The sequence below is a fragment of the Sinohyriopsis cumingii genome, chromosome 14 (assembly GCF_028554795.1).
Source record: "Sinohyriopsis cumingii isolate HCF-2022 chromosome 14, ASM2855479v2, whole genome shotgun sequence".
In the NCBI taxonomy this organism is placed as follows: domain Eukaryota; kingdom Metazoa; phylum Mollusca; class Bivalvia; order Unionida; family Unionidae; genus Sinohyriopsis; species Sinohyriopsis cumingii.
The window spans coordinates 65722221-65740348 of record NC_142974.1 but is presented as its reverse complement, the minus strand read 5'-3'; the positions used below and the strand labels follow the sequence as shown (position 1 = coordinate 65740348).

At 36.4% G+C, this 18128-nt stretch overlaps 1 protein-coding gene across 6 annotated transcripts in view; it reads right to left on the bottom strand.

Moving 5' to 3' along the window:
• The window catches only part of LOC149784030 (uncharacterized), a 31217-nt gene extending 17113 nt beyond the window's left edge, over nt 1-14104 (bottom strand). For 2 of the 6 annotated variants that reach the window (XR_016413723.1, XM_089932124.1), the window contains exons 1-4: nt 13646-14102; nt 11875-12397; nt 6439-6539; nt 1140-1395 (exon numbers count right to left, since the gene is read on the bottom strand). Coding sequence is in view for 4 of the 6 variants with exons in the window: in XM_089932124.1 (XP_089788250.1) it covers nt 1140-1395; nt 6439-6539; nt 11875-12397 (880 nt within the window). In the remaining 2 variants the exon portion in view is untranslated. Of the gene's footprint in view, nt 1-1139; nt 1396-6438; nt 6540-11874; nt 12436-13645 lie in introns of those variants that run through there. The other 4 variants (XM_089932126.1, XM_089932127.1, XR_016413724.1 and 1 more) reach the window with 3 other exon arrangements.
• Between the last annotated feature and the right edge of the window lie 4024 nt (nt 14105-18128).

Here is an 18128-nt window from a genome sequence, read left to right as displayed (position 1 = left end):
ATACTTGTTGAAGGCGACATCTTTGGATCATATGTTTTATGTTATATGACTTGAAGCAGAACTTGCAACAATGGTGTTAGCAAACACAAGTTCATGCATTAGTTTAAAAAGTGCAAAGGCTAAATTGATTATCCTCGGTACCTGGCTCGCAAATGAAGATGCAACTGTAATTGAACAAGTCCTAGCCGAGATTTCACAGAATGCAACAAGATGTGTATAACATCTTGCTGACATTACTAAAGAGTATGATACTAATTAAACAGAGGTGCAAAATGAAATCCGAAAGTAGATGCAGGTTTTTCGTATGATACCTGCTGTCATGGACAAGTTTATAGAGCATTGGTTTATGTCCCCTTATATGCTTGTTCTGTGGGACAACTATGTGATAAATTTGTTTCAGTTACAGTTAGGGCACATTAAAAAAACGCTGGATTATATAATCAACATAGATCTAGACGCATTCGCTGAAATGATTCCACTTGACATCATGATTGACTACTTGAACTGTACCAATATGGACAACATCAATATCACTGAAGGGAGACTCATAGAAACGAAAAAATAACTTGAAATGTACAATCAACTGTGCGATTGACATTGGCCTGTACATCACATAACAAGAACATTCAGTAAAGTTTGGCATGATTGGAGCTTAACAGCTAAAAAAAACAACTGGTAAATATTTACAATTGTATAACAAGTAAGTAGCACCTAGTAAATATCACTGGACTGTGGTGACGAAACTTAAATATCAGACTCAATTATAAAAATTATATGCTTTAAGGACAATTAATCCCTTGTGTAAAATGCTGCAATATATCTACAAATATAAACACATATACCTGAGTTATGAGTATATGCATCTATCATATATCTTTATCAGAAATATTTGTATTAATGGCAGTATAGTGCTTACTTGAACAAATAACTGTAAAGAACAATTGAAATTTGATAGTACTTTGCTGAACCTATTGTCATGTATACTAATCCTACCTTCAAATTTAAACTAAACTCTACCGTTGCATGCTACATGTATATAGTCTACCATCCGTTTGCTTCCACTAAGGTAGAAATATCTATAGATTATCCACGCAGTGCTTACGTATGACAGGACGTCAATTACAATATCTGAATAATACCTTTGAAAAATAATGTCTCCCTATTACACAGCATATTGCAATCGGGATAGCAACTACAACCTCGGCCAACACAATCGTGCAATCCGGGCAGTATTTCCAAGGAGTTTCGTTTATTACTGGAAACATCACAGCAATAAAAAATACAAGCGCCAGCAACAAGCAGTCCGTAAACGAGGTTGCGATATTTCTGTCTACATCTTATTCTTGGATCATAGAGTATTTCTTGACGTGCGCGGTCTGCAATCGAAGCTGGAATCTGAGAAAGAGACAAAATAAATAACATAGGAAAGTAAAGTCGATGATGCGAGCCTAGTTTTCAGATGAAAGGTATATGATTCTGCTATTTGTTTCCCTTACATTGTAATGGATCTTCATCATTTGCTTTGCGTAATTCGTTTATCTAAAAAGTCCTATTTGGAAAACCACACTCATGACGTTTGGAGGAAAACGCATTGCATTCTACTGTATAATATGTTTTGAATTAAGTATTCTATTACATCTTGGCGGTTATAGACCATTGCTAGAGCTGATGATCAAAACTGCAAAATATCGTTTCTTCAACAGTGAATAATAAATTTGTGTTTACCTTTCTTACGCAAGTTATTCAAATGGCGAAAATCAATGTTGATGAAGAAATGTATTTCATCTGTAACAACCCAACCTACTATTCCATTATTTTTAAGACATTTATTTTAATTATTCCCTTATTACTATCACCAATAAAGCTTGACAACAGTTACGTGAATACATCACTTCCTGCAGAATTATGTTTTTGCTGGAAAGAAGGGAATCATTATAGATCGAAACAATCAGTTCATCACTAAAAGACCTTGAAGATAAAATGTAAAAGGCTCGCATTGCCAACAAGACAATCTGACTTCCAGCTTTACGAGGCCGAAATTATAGAGACTGTTTCTGTACACATTTATAAAGAAATTCGATAAAAACTATTCATTATTTCGAGTTAACTAGTTTTTTCTTTCCGACAATTCCATTTAGATAGGACGGCGGCCCATATATTTGCGTGCCAAAACTAATTGTAGGTTAAAGACTATAGACGAACCAATAGCTTATAACACTTTTTTCCATCATAACCATAGTAACATCGCTAGGAGGCATTCTTTGGACTTTGAGGAATATATATATATATATATATATATATATATATATATATATATATATATATATATATATATATATAAAGAGAGAGAGAAGAATGCTTGATAACAAAATGCAGAATTAAATTTAATTCATAAAATTATACTATTGTGCAGTTTAGAGAATTTTTAATTCTTATTCTAATGGAGATTCGAAATTAAGTCCGCGTGTTTACGGCACCCATCGCCTTGCCTGCACACACCAGTCCATACTCCATCACGACTAAGCACACATCACCAACAAGTGATGCAAATGATTCGGTGTTATTTGCACTCGTGAGTAGCAGGCATGCTCGCATGACGATCTAGTAGTCAATTCTCATCTATCTACACATTCATTCTTACTTCCTATGAAAGAAATCAAGGTAAATAGGATTAATTATCGAGAATTATACATATACATCAGAGAGAACGGAAAGTGCTATCCCTGGATTTTATAGGAGAACGCTTGATAATAGTAGGCAGAATTAATATTCGATACAATAAATACTAGCGTACAGGTTGTATATATATATATATATATATATATATATATATATATATATATATATATATATATATATATGAAAAGGTGAGAAAATTCAACATTATGATCAGTTACAAAGGCACAATCTATTTCATCAAGTCTAGCATAGTCCAGGTGATGCCAAAGAAGACAGTGTCACTAATGTTACTGGGACATGTAAGCTAAATAATAAATAACCTATGCCTGACAGCACGAACTTGTGTACGTGTGTTCCTTAAGGTAGTACAAATGTGATTTTCGACTGTACAGTGTTAAGCATTTGGGCTTCAGGACATCATCTGCAGGAATGGATGGGTTAGACGCTAGTGCAGAAGCAAGCACTTTCGTCTGTTTGAGACTGAGTGGTGATTCAAATATGTTTTCTGAAGAGACAGTTCTGAATGCTCCCGGCGAGATTATATAATTTTCTGAGTGTCTATCGGTGCTAATCCATACACAGTCGAATGATGTTCAAGATTAAATCCTACCTGACATTTATACCTAAGTAAAACATTCTGGTCTATACACCAATCTGCGTTTGCCATGACTCTTATTAAATCCATGGCTTTCGGGCACTGCTTCCTAAGGTATCTAATATGTAGAAGGAAAGTTAGTATATGGTCCAAATGGCTAGCCCTACATATGTTGTATCAGCAACAAACCGGGAAAGGGAATCACCAGGAAATCCTTGTAGTTCATAATGGATATTATGTAATCAGCAGTAAAGAAAGCTAATGGATTTAAAATCTGCAAAATGTACACTTTTTCTTCTGACAGTTTCTGAACTCTTTTTTATCATATATGTAGTTGGAATGGATACCATGTGTAACGTCCATATCCGGAGGAGAGCTCACAGAAAGTGTGGTACCATCCTAAACTGTTATATTTTTATTTTTCAACAAACTGGATATAATGATATATAGTTACCCCATTACAGCTAGGTTCAATAGGTCATTCATATTCTGAAATATTTCGGCTTGACATAAGATGTGTTCTTTCTTCCTGAAAGTTTATCTAAAGAATATTTTAAATCTGACTAAAAAGTCATTTATTTTTCTCTGGCGCCTAAAGTGAGTTTCCTTAACTCAAGATACCAGGGAGATCTATAATTTATCACGAGTTTAATTATTTTGCAGCTTGAGCTTTTTAGAGAAGTTTGACCATGGTTTCAATGCTCCGTATGGTCCTTACCGGGTTTAGAGACTAGTATCACCACGGCTGTATCAAGTACATTTTACGCAATAGCGAGTAGCCGAGCGTTTCCTAAACGTTACCGAAATATTTTTACGAGCGAAATGAGGGCTGTATCAAGTTCGTGTTTCAGATGCTGATAGTGGGTATAGCGGTACCAATTGTACATCCCTAGATATGGGAGCATAAGGTGTAGTGAACATTGTATTCAGAAATAAACAATAAAACTAGCTGTGATTGGTGCGTTACATAAGAGTTGTAGTGGTGTAAGGAGTGCTCATTGGAGGGGTAGTACCTCTGGTGGGGATAGCAGTCGTAATCCCTTGGGTAGCTAGTTCACCTTTGATTTCCACTTGGCACTCAGCTAACACCTGTGGCTCCAAGATGCTGTAACATGCGCAGTGGCCACACCACGGACAACAGCTTCGACTGATCGGCCAAACCAAGTTGAGGGTAACCGACCGATCTCAAGCCCCCGGTGAGTCAGGGATCGTCATCCATTGCATGTGAAGACTGGAACCGGTGGACTGGGTGGAGGAACCACGAGCTGGTCAAAAGGTTCCACTTACTCTTGGTGCGTGGAACATACGCACTCTATTGGATCGTGCAGAGGCTGAAAAACAAGAGAGAAGAACTGCCCTGATTGCAAGAGAACTTGCTCGCTACAAGATAGAGATAGCAGCCCTAAGTGAAACTCGCTTTGCCGACGAGGGCCAACTGACTGAAGATGGAGCTGGTTACACATTATTCTCGAGTGGACGTGACACCGATGAACGTCGTGAGTCTGGAGTTGGATTCGCTGTCAAGTCGAGTTTGGTGAATAAGCTCTCCATCTTGCCAAAGGGAATTAATGACCGGCTTATAATGCTGAAGCTACTCTTACATGGAAAAAAGCAAGCCACACTCATTAGTGCTTATACACCAACCATGACTTACTCGGAGGAAGCCAACAACAAGTTCTACCAGAATCTGGAAACTCTGATTGCTTCAGAACCAAAGTCAGACGAGCTGATCATTCTTTGTGATTTTACCACCAGAGTTGACGCGGACCACATCTCGTGGAAGGGAGTTATTGATAGACATGGAATTGGCAACTGCAACAGTAATGGACATCTGCTCATGAGAATGTGCGCAACATATGATCTACTGATCACAAACACCATCTTCCGTCTGCCCAACCGTAATAAAACAACTTGGATGCAAATCAGATGGCAAGACAAGGTACCAAACACAGAGGTGGTCACTTAGACCGGCACGACAAGCATCCACACCATGCTGTGCAAGGCTCAACTCCGATGGGCTGGCCATGTTGTCCGCATGCCGGTAGAATGCCTACCCAAGAAGGTCTTTTATGGAGAGCTACAACAAGGCAAAAGATCACACGGTGGTCAAAAAAGAGGTACAAGGACACCCTCAAGGCTTCGCTGAAGAACCTAGGCATTGATCCTGACAGCTTGGAGAGTGTTACTGCTAACGGATCCGCTTGGTGCAGTCAAGTCAACGCTGGTGCGGAAGACTTTGAGCAGAAACGACTGGATGACGCAGCTAAAAAACGTGATACCAATGACTATCATCTGGTCCTGCTGAAATAACGTGGCTTTGATCAAGTGAATATTGAAATTCTTTGAGAGTGAAGCTTAAATGAACCCTTTCTTTTGTATTTTTATAACGCGTAAGATTTCACAATTGTTCTATTACAAGGTTGTTTGGATAATGGTATTGCAAATTTATTGGAAATGTATGGTGCGGTCTTGAACAGTTTTCAACAAGAGTATGACACTGATGTCTTTATTTTTTATGTTGATTTTCTGCATTATCTTAAATACTGATTTGAAAGAAGCGCGAGATCTTCATCACCTCCTCTTCACGATGGTAGGACGAGCATTAGCTCCGCATATACGGTATTTGTTAAGATATTCAGCTGTTAGATTCTCACTGGAAGTCTTAAAAAAATTTTGCGCTCCCTGGTAGCTTATTTGCAAGTATTGTCAAATCACGGTTTATTAACACGTTTAGAAATCGCCAAACTGATTGGTCTTGTCTCCAATAAATGCATTGTGCTAATAAGATCATATTTGATTCGCAGAGAGACTATAATATTTCCCAATCTGCTTCTTCAAATTCTATTTCCACCTAACCTGTGAGATTTGGTATTAATACTTCTGACATATTATCACCTAAGAAGTTTATTAGAAAGAAAGCAGAACGTCAGAAGTATGAACTATTTTCCAAGAAAGGTCAAGGAATGGATGGCAGATGATGAGATCGATATAATAACGAGTAGGATCCTGCGGCATGATGCAGGTAGATACACGACTTTTCATTAAGGAAGCACAAAGTAACCTTCATCTGTTGCTCCACCGTAAACCACCAAGCCAAAACCTATTTACAACTGAGCATCGATTCCATGAACTTTGCTATTCACTACCATATATTTGGAACTTACCCGATCACAGTCCTTTGAACTGGGCTGTATACTACTGTTTGTGCAAGCTACTCTATTTCCGATCCACCCTAGTTGTATAAGTAGAGGTGTCGATCCTTGTTCTGAAGAATGAAAATGGAGTCTTAATAATGGCAGACCTTTTATACTACATTATATTGTAATAGTATACACAAAACGACAAACAGACAAACGAATTTGACAAAATAAAACTTTGTTGTCAGTTTGTTTCTGACTTAAACAGAATGGTATGAATTTTTCTATACCGCTATGCCATTCCATCATGTAAGGAAACACATATACGAGCCATTAATTTACTCAAATTACGACAGAATTTAGAGTGCTAAGGTTACAAATTCCTGTAAGGTTGCAGACTTTGCTATACATGTTTGAAATCGTAAGTTTATTTCATGATGCATGAAACTTTGGATAAAAGATTTTGCCAACCCAAAGAATGTCAAAAAATGACCGAAATCAAACTTTTATGTCTGAGTTTGAAAATGGCAAAAGCTACAGTAGAAACACGCAAAAAGTTTTACATTATGTGTTCGTTGTTGTTTTCACGTAATCATTTGACTAAGGCATAGGCAGAGTAATTGGTCTGTGTATAGGGAGAGATAGAGAGAGTTACCGGGGTCAAATCACGCTTGGATCTGTGCTCAAACGATCACACCTTTCCAAGAACAAACCAGAAGCAATTGCATCGCCAGCGTTCGCTATCGCCCAATACTGTGTGAAACGTATTGTAGAAATTTACACAAGCGATTTTGAAGACGATATGAGTGATCCTGACCCATAACCAGCTACCTTACAAGGAAAGAACGAATTAAGATCTGCTAACAAATAAATTCGTCCGGCAGCCCCTGAAGACTACTTTCACATTCAAAACAGACACAGAGCGAGTTTCAACAAGTTCAAAACGACTACATTCGCGTACAATGTCAAACTCATTAAGCTCATTTCTTATGTTTCTGCAAAGAAAGCAATTAGTTTAAGTACAGACTTAAGGGGTCGATATTAAGGGATTGAAACAATAGAGCAAATCTAAAGATCAATATCGCTTCATATTAGCGATTATTCGCTACAGTTTCGCATATTATGTGAGGATCGAATTTAGCGCACCTGCAAAATTAACTTTTTCCAAAATCATGGATAAACTTCAACACGTTCAACATTGTAATGATGAGTTTTACAAGACTGGTGGAAAGGCAGGTCCTCACAAGAAACACGCTTCATCTCCCAGCGGATGACGTAAAGTTTTATAGGTGGGACAACTTTGGACTTCGGAACGAAGTATCGTCCAAATTAATAACTATCAATACCAGATGAGTAACACATGCCGTCGTGGTGGCTGGTACAAATGCAGAAAAGAACGAGAAACTGAAACGCAAACGATTCTAGAAGTGTATTAGAAAATTGTACAGAGTCAAAAACTAAGAGCGATTATTTTGGAAGAAGCAGCCATTTCAAAAGAGACCCTGTGCAGAGTTCCTGAAACGCAAGAAAAAGATAACCTTCAAGACATGCTGTCTTCTCGTGATATGTTGAAATTGTACCTCAAATCACTGGTGGAGATCTGCTTCGAAAACCGAATTTTCCAGAAGGAAAATACATTCACATTTATCATCAGTAAAATCATTTCATCCTACGACACGTATTACATTGTATACTTGAGAGGGGGTAAGTATGTTCGAGCCCCTACCGGTTTCATTGAAATGTTGACACAACACATCGACAAAGAATACATTCAACAGCACAAAGGTTTTATCATATGTAAAGTTTGGCCAACGATGAATCTGTACCATGCACTCTTACCTTATTTTTGTCAGGGAAAACTGATGTTTCCTTTATTTCGTACATGTACGAACTTTGACAGGAAAGTGCGTGAGATTCGAATGTCATGCTCTCGATCGTGGATACCATTTGATTAAAGCGTACGAAATTTGGCACCTTCATACCAACTTCATACAACAGAACATTACCAACAATATTACTGAGGGAGTAGAATGGTGTTTTTTTCCGGCTATGTCAACGAATTTCTAAAACTGATGCAAGAAGCTAGAGGCTATCATTCTTAATGTCATACTCCAAAACCCAAAGATGAATTCCAGGAACAGTAATGGTCTTTAGAAATCATCACTTTGGAATACATCGAACCGAACGAAGGAAGATGATACTTTATCATAAAGTAATACCGAAGTATTGATATGAAACCTAGCTCAACATCCAACTTGCAACTCATTGAGAAATATGGAGAACGTCACTAAACACCTGGAACTCATGTATCAATATTTGATCTCGTTGAATTGCAAAGTCACAGAGTTGGCTACATCCGACAAGTTTGTCAATATCGTTACTGTTCATACAGCCAACACAATTTTAAAATTGCAGTCTATCATAAAACTTTTAGGAGATCGAATCCTTACTTTTACATTGTCACCGATAGTTGCATGAACATTAATCACGCTAGATGCCATCACCCTCGCCTCAAAGACATTGAAGAACGTGGAGTGAGGAACATCCACGAAGAGACTAAAATGTACATGTACCAAAACGAAGACAAGAAAGCATATGTGCGACGCATTTCTTCACACACATCCGAAACAACAGCTTGCTTTATCCAAAGAGTAAGGTCAAAGCTAAAGAAGATTTAACAAAATTTAATTTAGTCGTTGGTTCTTCAAGTTTCAGCCGTATTACAAAGAATGGACCAGCACTATGCGAAACTTCCATAGAGTAAAAGGACTGTATTCAAATGTGTCAGAAAATATGCATTGTGTCTGTCTAGTGGGAAGTAGGCTATTTCGTTTTCTCCAAACAAATGTAAAACCTTAGTGAGTAAACAAGCATCAACCGATCCCCAATTTAATGTGTATCACATGATAACGTCTTTAATGCTCGCCAATTCGTCCAAATAATTCCAACCAAGTTCAACTATTTATCTGGCAATGCATTTGACAAAAGCAACAGCCGTTTACAGGTCTAGCACCATCCAATTTCTCACCGCCTCTCAGCTGATCACCTATTTCCCAGTTTTGCACCTTTCAACACAGACGACAGTCCTCTTTCAGAAACCCACTATGTGTGCGTTTACTTCCCCAATGATTACAGCGCGATATGTTTGTCTTTATCTTTTTTTTCTTGTTTTTTTTTTAATTTGTTACGAAACCAGCAGCCATGGAACTGCATTTTTCTAACGCGAACAGAAACATTTACGTTCTCTCACTCTCAGTTAATCGTAAAGTTGGCAACACAAATATATTTAAAATTGAATGAGCCATGAAACACGATCTGAGAGTGACTATCCGGTTTCACACTTGAACAGAACACGTTGCATCCTTAAATGAAACTTCATCACGCCAAATTCTGCTTTATATTTATCAATGCAACAACTTTTACTCTCGTCTCATTAGCTAGGTAACATTGATTAATTGTACGATAAAGACCGCTACAAGGTTTGCAAATTTTTTATATTTATCACCAAACTAAACATACAATAAACTGTTTGGATATATACAATTCTACCCCCAATCCCCCCGAGTTTCATACCGAATTAATATACATGTCGCACATATGCTTGTGTTTGGGATTGTTGAAAATAAAAATAAAAGCTCTTTTTCAATCTTTGTGTGCTAGGATTCTAAGGATTATGAGGCTGGTAAGGAGATGGTAGATTTGTTCAAACAAATGGGTGAGATACGGGTTTTAGTTTGCTGATAAGTGGATAAAAGAGGTGTTGTATGGGATACGGAAATTATATTTATTTACAATTGACTTAAATTGTGTTATGCATAACCCTTTCCTTACGCCCTACCATGTGTTGTCATTATATTATTGGGTAATGGATAGAATATAGTAAATAGTAAAGTACTAGGCGTTAGATAGTAGATATCGTTTTAATATTACATTTCCCGTTAGATGTGAAAGAAAGAAACCATATCACAGATCCATTATAGACTGGTTGTTGTTGTTGTTGTTGCAGAGTTTAACGCCATTTCTCAGCACACGATAGGATATACATGGCAGCCAGTATTAATGGTGGAGGAAGAACCCAGGAAAACCCCGGAAAGAACCACCGACCCACGAGAAGCTACTGGCAAGCTTTCTCACATACCTACATTAGCCGAATCCGAGACTCGAACCAACGCAGACAGAGGTGAGATGGCAGTGATCCGTAACGGAGAGCGCTTTAGACCACTCGGCCACTCGGGGCCCCAGTTATAGACTAGAGGGTCCCGATACCGTAAAAGCTATAACTTAAATGTCAGTTATCCGTTAAAGATCAACGAAACTCACAAAGATAAATATATTGACCCTATGAACGTTACATTACTCGTTAAATGTAATGATGGAGATCAAAGCGCTTTTTTAGAAAAAAATATAGCCGCATTCTTAAATTTCCATTTGAGGCTATAGTGCCATTTCATGTTAAATTCCCATTAGACGCCAGAATCCCATCTGCATCTTAAACTCCCGTTAGACGCATTGGGATCTGAAAATTGCGGTCTTATGTTAACTACCATAGACACGGGTAAATATGAAGAACACTAAATGGCGGCCTAATGTATGATTGACATAGACACCTATATATGTTAATCCGCACAAGTATAGTCGTGTATTACCGGGCCACCTCATATCGGCTAGAAACGTGGTAAAAGGGAGTTAACTCGAGTCTTAGAAGATTCTGGACTAATAATATGTAGACTTGATCCTCGACTGTCGATGGCAATATTTCGGACATGGTATCTTCCTTTCAGCTACAATGAGCTATATCGGTCTATCAGTGGGTCAGTGGTTAGGGAGAGGAGTGTAGGTTCGAAGTCTGCCACGACCAGGCTAGCTAGGCCGATGTAGTACGTTTTTGAGAAAACACTCTTCTCCAATTGTCACATGAGTTTATTTATCATTAAAAGTCAATCAATCAAACTTGTGACATCATCAGACTTGTGTTTCGAACAGAGAATCATAAACCTGCATGAAACAAAACATTTATGATTGGCCACAGAGTGATTTTGCACGAAGATCATAGAAATAATAAAATTCATGTCTGGAAAGTCCGATGCGAACAATTACGACGTTTTCATGGAAAATTTCTAAAGTTCGTATATTTAAAAGTTTCTTTTATAAACGCCAAAGTTGATATCACGACGGGAACGATAGTTCAAAGTCAGTGCTTTTAGTTTGCATTGGGGTTGAATTTGCGCTTTTTGTGTCGGTACTTGTAACCGTCAAAGTTAGGTCCACCACTGGCAAAACTCGAAATAGTGTGGAGGAAATAAGCATTAGTACCAGTAGGAGTAGTAGTAGTAGTCGTATCCTAAGCAGTGTATGTTATGCCTGTTATTTTTGTTCCTATGCTTGCGGTAATTGTGGTGTTGGTAGCGATGAGCAGGAGGCGGAAATAAAGAGGGGAAGAGCAAATACAATATCAAGACATACCATTTGCTTCAACCGCTGCAAGTAGTTTTGGCCACCAAATTTTCTCATCTATTCCTTCTCTCGCATCAATGTAAGTCAAAAGCATCAGTTCATCTGGTATATCACATTCTGCCAGCAAAAGTGGAATTAGCACGTTTATATTATTGTCTATGCCGAACTTATGGGCAATTTTGATCTCCTGACGAATATAACCACTTTCGAGAGCTTCCTCTGATAATACAACAACCACTTTAGAAGATTTGGTGATACCGTGCTTTATATTCTTCATTATCTCACTTCCCGCCAGAAAATCTCTCTCATGGTCACAGCAAATGTATCCATGTTCCAACTCCAATTTGCGAACAATTTCTTTAACCCAAAGCTTGTGTTCATCTGTGTAGGCGAAGAAGACGTGGTATAATTTGTCCGGAGGTAACGGTTTTCTTTCCCTGGTGTGGGCATCTTGTATGATCCCATCTACAAGGTTACCACCCCGAGAAAGCGGAGCTCTAACTAATACATTTGCCTCAATACTGGACGCCATCTGGAACAAAGTGCAAACTACACAGTATCATCGCAACACTGAAAGAGATATTAGCATATCAACACTGCAAAAGAGACATTAGCACAGCAATTATGAAACCACTTTTACTACATTTCTCCAATCATATACAGCAAAACCACTTGGACAAATTATTGTGCATCAAAATAATCTTAGCAGAAAGTGAAATTCTTTGAATTTAAAATTTAAGCATAATATCATACCCCCGCCTACTCGCACGCACACCCGCATAACATGCGCAGCCCTTATACTAAAACAACTGTAAAGACCATGCTGATAAGTGCTGTAAAAAATTTATAAAACAAGGCAAACTTAGTACTGTATTACTTTTACAAATACATTGCTCAGGATGTACCTGATATGTTTAATAGTGTCTTAATTACTTTGTGCTGTATTACTTTCACAAATGTATTGCTCAGGATGTACCTGATATGTTTAATAGTGTCTTAATTACTTTGTACTGTATTACTTTCACAAATGTATTGCTCAGGGTGTACCTGATATGTTTAATAGTGTCTTAATTACTTAGTAATGTATTACTTTTGCAAATGTATTGCTCAGGATGTACCTGATATGTTTAATAGTGTCTTAATTACTTAGTAATGTATTACTTTTGCAAATGTATTGCTCAGGATGTACATGATATGTTTAATTGTGTCTTAATTACTTAGTACTGTATTACTTTTACAAAATGTATTGCTCAGGATGTATCTGATATGTATAGTAGTGTCTTAATTATTTAGTACTGTATTACTTTTACAAAATGTATTGCTCAGGATGTACCTGATATTTTTAATAGTGTCTTAATTACTTAAACCGGTAGCAATAACTGCTTTCACTTTTGTCTTCAATTTCTGGAATTTCCTGGAGTCTTAAAACTTAAATATTATTTTTATAGGTTTACAAATGAAAACAATCAGAATATCATCAGATACACATTTTTTAACAGCTTTATTGACGAGCTAAATTGAAATAATACAGTGCTGATGTCAATGACAAATGAGGTTCATTATGTTTTAGATTATTATTTTGTAACGGTGGGATGGGGTATATCGTTCGAGTCACCGTCAGCGGGCAGTGAATGTTGTAAATAGTAATATATGTTAGTCTACCTCTCTTTAATCGTTTTCCAGTTTCCTCGCATTAAACAGAACAGTAGAAAATTGATAGTTATTCGACATTTTTACTGCATGATGGTTGAAAATGCCTGTTTAAATCCAAACTACCTACCTTTGCTCCTCTATCCAGCTAACTTTACCCTGTGAAATGTGGGTCAGAAATAGTACTGCATTTACATACATCATGTATCACATTACTCAAATGTTTAAATTCATCCAGTTTTCGTTACCGTATAAAAGTTATTCGTATGTGGTACTAAGAAATGTTAAACGAGACGACCGAGTCCCCTGTTTTTCTTCATTACCACATTCTAGCTTGGTCCCGTGGTCTCCAATCATGCTCCGTACACAAGGCCAGGCACGTATCGTTGAATGCCGGATGCCAGTGGAGAAATTCAAGCTGGTGTAAACAGTGCAAAAAATGTGTTAGTAATGTAAAACATTCCATTAAGTCGGTTATTTCCGGTTGTGTTGACACCGGATTATTCGTTGTATTAGTCACAACTGTCAGTGAAAGAAATTCTAAATGTTTGTTTACAGTGTTATTTTGCAGTCCAATGATATTCAGCCTTTCTGTGAAAGATGGGGAGGGGGTAAGATATTTCGAAATCGTATATTTGTGATGTGTGTGTGCATGTGTGTGTGTGATGCTTTAGCTGAGTGAAAGTTTGACCAACTTTGTTTTACCGTTACTTTAATTTTTTAAGATTTTATAACAAACGAACTTTTATGTCAGTGAGCATATGTTTAATTTTAGAATGCATTACTGAGATGACGAGGTCAGATGGGAGGAAGTAGATTCGTAAGATAAATAATACCTATTTATGTAGTGCAATTGTCGGAGAAGAATGCTTAGCCAGAATCCTTGCTGGCAAGAATTAACAAGTATGTACGCAATAAAAAGGGAAAGTAATCTTACATGACTGCTGGAATAATGTGTTGGACAAAATTAGTCAGTGTTTGATATTTTCATGCAACCATTACCAATTTATTCCGAGATTTTTCATCTGGACCTTTTTTAAATTTCTCATTTTTTACAAAATTACGCCGATTGCAAATAACTTGTTAGAATCGGATAACTCGTACAAAATAATTGCGTTTACTTTTTTACTACATTTTTTGTGCTAACAAAGTTCTTGAATGTTGTTTCCTCGTATAATTGATACACTTAGTCACTGAATTTGTAGGAGTAATAAATTATTCATGGATTACTGTACAAACGATTGGCAAAATGAGACCTTTGAACCCTATGATTTAATTCAGCCCTCGTTCTCTGTACACAGTCAATTGCGTACCATTGCAGCCCATACATTTTTATTAACTCAAGATCATTACTCTATGGTCTAGTACTATCCCAATCGATATTTTCTAGCTTTCCAATCAAGGTCAATGTTACTGAACTATTTGAAAAGTTGATGCAACAACTTAAGTGAAGAATCTTTACAAGGGACGCCAAGACGGACGACAGGTCTAGTCGAGGCACGACTCGAATTAGCGCCGTTTTGTCTCGATTCCAGCACACGAAGACATGTCCCACAGCGGTTCCCTGGTTTGTCAGAATTGGACTAGCGACGCATTTTGTTTATTTATTCGGCTATTTTCCACGAAGCATCCAATGTAACTTGTATGTGGTGCAAATTTAGGTATTGTATTCCAAGCCATGCAACATGGATGAGCTAATGTAAGTTTGCAGTGGAAATTACGTCCTGTTTTATATACACTTAATACACAACAATGTAAATACTAGAACTTAACATATGTAGCTTCACCTTAGCCTGAATCGACCAATCCCCATACTCTGTTAATCAAAAGACAGCTGTCAGTCAATTGATATATAATCTGAAGCCAGTTTTGCTCCAGGAAAACGTGTGATTTGTTTGGTAATGACACCTTAAGAGCTAAGCTTTTCAAGATAAAGACCGCTGTCCTGACATTTAGATGCTTTTCACAAATTGCACAATATAACTTGAAATGAAAATTTAAAATAACTATTATTTTTCATTGATATTCCCGGTTGTTTTCAGTAACAGCAAGGGAAAGTAATTTGTAAAATAAAAATTACATCTTTTTAAACTAATACACTGTAATCCACAATCAAAAAACAACTTGGATTTCAGCGATAGAACTTTAGTCTGAGCTGTAACTCATCTGAAACCAAGCAATTGGACTCGATGAAGTTCAAGTCGGACTTGAAGTTAACTTATCAAATTCTTTTGGTCAAGATTAAAATTTACAAACAAGGTTGTTGAAAATGGAGTCGGTCTCTTAGCTAGGAAATTCATCAACACGAGTGCACATTCAAAATTCAAATTTTGATAGCAGATAATAAAAACTCATTGAAATACAATAGATTTCAAAGCAGAAATACATTTAAAATCAAATGTATGCAAAATATGTATATGTATTCTAAAACAAATTAACAAATTAAAAGCCACATGATAATGAAATAAATGTAATAACAATGTAACAAAAATAAGACTATGAAGTAGATATTTTAAGTTTAGACATTAATTTTGAGGAGTTTCGTGAATAAAGGGTTTGTTTATCTAGTTAGTAGTAGTAGTAATAGTAGTAGTAGTAGTGGTGTTAATAGTAGAAATATAACTATCATCTGTGACTACCATACATAGGGCTCAGAAACTTCGTCTACCATGCCAAAAATATCACGTTTTCTTTTGTATCGTAAATGAGGATTTTTAACAGCAAACATCAAAGAAACAACATGAAGTTCATTACTGTCGGAAGCACGAGAGGCTTGCTTATGGTAGATGTTTCACAAACCACACTGCCTCACTATTTCATTATTGACACAGAAAACTCATTTTTTAGCAAAAGACTCAAGAGTGCATTAGATTTTTATCAATATCCATTGAAAGGTGGATTTGTAAAATTTACAAAGTTTGCATCTTTATAAGTAGTCTTTGCAAACCACTGTGCTACTTTCATACGAGTGTTGTAATAATAAAATGCACATTATTAGAGATGTGTATGGGTGTTACAACAATAAAATGCACATTATTAGAGATGTGTATGGGTGTTTCAACAATAAAATGTACATTATTAGAGATGTGTATGGGTGTTTCAACAATAAAATGCACATTCTTAGAGATTTGTATGGGTGTTTCAACAATAAAATGCACATTCTTAGAGATTTGTATGGGTGTTTCAACAATAAAATGCACATTATTCGAGATTTGTATGGGTGTTTCAACAATAAAATGCACATTATTAGAGATTTGTATGGGTGTTTCAACAATAACGGTCCACAAGTGTAATAGCGATAATATAATTATTATTAGACTTCAAACACATTGATACATGCATTGCTGTCATTTTTCAGAAAAGAATAAAGAATATTTGTCAGCTTTTAAACCTTTAAAATCTGAGATCAAATTGCACATGTGGTTAGAAATAAGACATTTTTTCACTAAATATATTTTGGTTACTATCAATCATAAATTTAATAAAAGTACATTATAATGAAGGATAAAGAGAGCAGTCTTTTCATTTTGTGTACAATTAGTTAGAAAAAATAAGTTTGTAACTTAGAATTGGGGTTGTAGAAAACATGGACCTTTCATTAAAATAATGTTACAATTAATCAGATTCCATGTTGTTATATCTGGGACTTATGTTACAATTAATCAGACTCCATGCTGTTATATCTGGTACTTACATTACAAATAATCAGACTCCATGTTGTTATATCTGGTACTTACATTACAATTAATCAGACTCCATGTTGTTATATCTGGTACTTACATTACAATTAATCAGACCCCATGTTGTTATATCTGGTACTTACATTACAATTAATCAGACTCCATGTTGTTATATCTGGTACTTACATTACAATTAATCAGACTCCATGTTGTTATATCTGGTACTTACATTACAGTTAATCAGACCCCATGTTGTTATATCTAGGACTTATGTTACCATTAATCAGACCCCATGTTGTTATATCTGGTACTTACATTACAATTAATCAGACCCCATGTTGTTATATCTGGTACTTACATTACAATTAATCAGACCCCATGTTGTTATATCTGGGACTTATGTTACAATTAACTGGACTCCATGTTGTTATATCTGGGACTTATGTTACAATTAATTGGACTCCATGTTGTTATATCTGGTACTTACATTACAATTAATCAGACTCCATTTTGTTATATCTGGTACTTACATTACAATTAATCAGACTCCATGTTGTTATATCTGGTACTTACATTACAATTAATCAGACTCCATGTTGTTATATCTGGTACTTACATTACAATTAATCAGACCCCATGTTGTTATATCTGGTACTTACATTACAATTAATCAGACTCCATGTTGTTATATCTGGTACTTACATTACAATTAATCAGACTCCATGTTGTTATATCTGGTACTTACATTACAGTTAATCAGACCCCATGTTGTTATATCTAGGACTTATGTTACCATTAATCAGACCCCATGTTGTTATATCTGGTACTTACATTACAATTAATCAGACCCCATGTTGTTATATCTGGTACTTACATTACAATTAATCAGACCCCATGTTGTTATATCTGGTACTTATGTTACCATTAATCAGA